The sequence below is a fragment of the Olea europaea genome, chromosome 1 (genome assembly GCF_002742605.1).
Source record: "Olea europaea var. sylvestris chromosome 1, O_europaea_v1, whole genome shotgun sequence".
In the NCBI taxonomy this organism is placed as follows: domain Eukaryota; kingdom Viridiplantae; phylum Streptophyta; class Magnoliopsida; order Lamiales; family Oleaceae; genus Olea; species Olea europaea.
Window position 1 is genome coordinate 10,692,401 of NC_036237.1, and position 2,133 is coordinate 10,694,533.

The 2,133-nt window shown below is 34.5% G+C and overlaps 1 protein-coding gene across 1 annotated transcript in view; it reads left to right on the forward strand.

Moving 5' to 3' along the window:
* Nucleotides 1-1,244: 1,244 nt before the first annotated feature.
* Nucleotides 1,245-2,133, forward strand: part of LOC111404224 — a 3,646-nt gene continuing 2,757 nt past the window's right edge. The window contains exon 1 of the mRNA XM_023033013.1: nucleotides 1,245-1,298. Coding sequence (XP_022888781.1) covers nucleotides 1,245-1,298 — 54 coding nt within the window. The remainder of the gene's footprint in view (nucleotides 1,299-2,133) is intronic.

Below are 2,133 nucleotides of genomic sequence, written 5' to 3' on the forward strand. Positions count from 1 at the left end.
GGTACTAAAGTTGTTCCGCTTTCAACAAAATGATTTCAAACTTAGTCCGAATTAAAACAATTATGAATATGGTACACTAATTGGTGGGACTATAATCGATAGACCGTAATAGTGATAATCGATTTTACATGTATGAACACAAAAATTCATAAGTCTAAAAGGTCTACTCATGGACCCTTCTCAGCATGTAAGTTAGTTACAAAGTGGTCGCGGAAGAGTTTAGGCCAAGCCTGGCCGAGGGCTCCCACATTAACACCATGCAAAATCGTACAGACAAGCCACCCTGGAAAGATATAATAATGTATGAAAATTCTGGTTGCCTGATAGAGACATGGATGTAGTATTTATTCTTTGAACCTAATATTTTCTTAGCATCAATTGGAGACAAAACCACCAGGTATCTAGCTTTTTTGCTGCTTATTTTCAGAAACATAACCGAATAGGAAAATAAATGAGAAAGTTGTTTACAAAAGGGTTCAAGAGTGGGGTCAACCCTCACAGAAAACCAGGGGAGAACAATCTCTTTGAATTTTTCTGCTTCTAGTTACAGCACAAGCTTTATTCTTAACTGATTTGACAGTATAACAGTATTCACATGTGTAAAGTCCATGCTTTTGGCATTCTTTGAAGATATAAATCTAGATAATTTCAAGAACGAACAGATGAAACCAGTTTCTGAAGTTGGGTTTTGCTGCTGCTTAGCCAGTTTGCCCCTTCCTCAGCCCACAGGAAAATTTTGTCGCTTTAAGCTATATTAGTCCCTAAAGGGTACTTGTTTTAGCTAAAATTCATTGAGTTTCTCTGGGTCTGTTGGTGATGGGAGATTGAAGAATAATTTTGAGGGAATTTGACGGATTGGCTCGACTAAGTTCATGTAAGTTTCTATATACCCATAATTTTTGGATTTACAAATTTTGGTTCCATTTCTAGATATTTTTACGTTATGCCTTCTTTTGATTTTTCTGATCTTGTAAAGTTATTAGCATTATTGATTATTGCACTTAATGATATTACCTTATTTGGTATGTGTTTTCAGTTCTCTGATTTTGATCGAATGCGTTTTCTATTTCTTTCTATTTTCTATTTTTCTTTTATGATTTCTTTGGGCTTGTATGATTTTGTGAAGTTCTAAATTGAAGTTGAATTGGTGCTAATTCCCTAATTCTTAAAGGTAAAGGTGGACTAGAACTTCCAGTTTCTATGTGAAACTAATCATGAATCAGTGATCTTATTATAATTGACTAATGGATGACAAGGGGCTCTCAGGTTCATTTTTCTCTATATCTGAGGAGAATAGAGTATCCAAAATTGACTAATGGATGACAAGGGGCTCTCAGGTTCATTTTTCTCTATATCTGAGGAGAATAGAGTATCCAAAATTTTCGGTGTGTCCTATGCCCAAACACCAAATGAAATTTATTTGAAGAATATTTGACATTTCAAAAGTAAAGTAGATCTTGGATGCGTTGAGTCCAATATCCCATACATTTTCCCCTCAGGATCGGGGAAGGATCCCGAGGCGAAAATTTTTTGAGTGTTAAATGGTACTTCGGAAATTCGCGCATCTATTTGGCCATCCTAATATATTTCTCCTATATGAAGAATATTAGGGCAAACCTTCATTTATTTTATCATAGTAGAGAAAATAGAGAGATGTGAGTCTAAAACATATTGTAATTCTTTTCTTCGTATTGTGCAATTTTGACAACGACAGCTGATGCAATAGCTATTCCTGCTCTCTTTTTACCATTTTGCCCATGTTTAAGCCCATTCTTTAAAACTCATTTTCAATTACACATTCTCTCGATAAAATAATTTTGTACATAAAACCAAATATTTTCCCCCACCTTTATAATCACACATTCTCCAGAAAATTCATTTTTTCACAAAATCTATTCTCAAAAGATGGGTTCGAACAGGGGCTTATGAAGAATTGCTCTTGGTTATATGGATTTTTTGTTTAATCCATAAACAGTATAACAAACCGTCAGTTTTTTTATAATAGAATTATGGAGGAAAAGGGGTCTGTGGTTCATTTTTGGCTATGTTCAAGTAGAATAAGGATACTTCGTCGGCTGTGTCTTTTTGGCGTTTCTTGTGCATTTTTTACATATTTTAATTGCAGTTGAATTG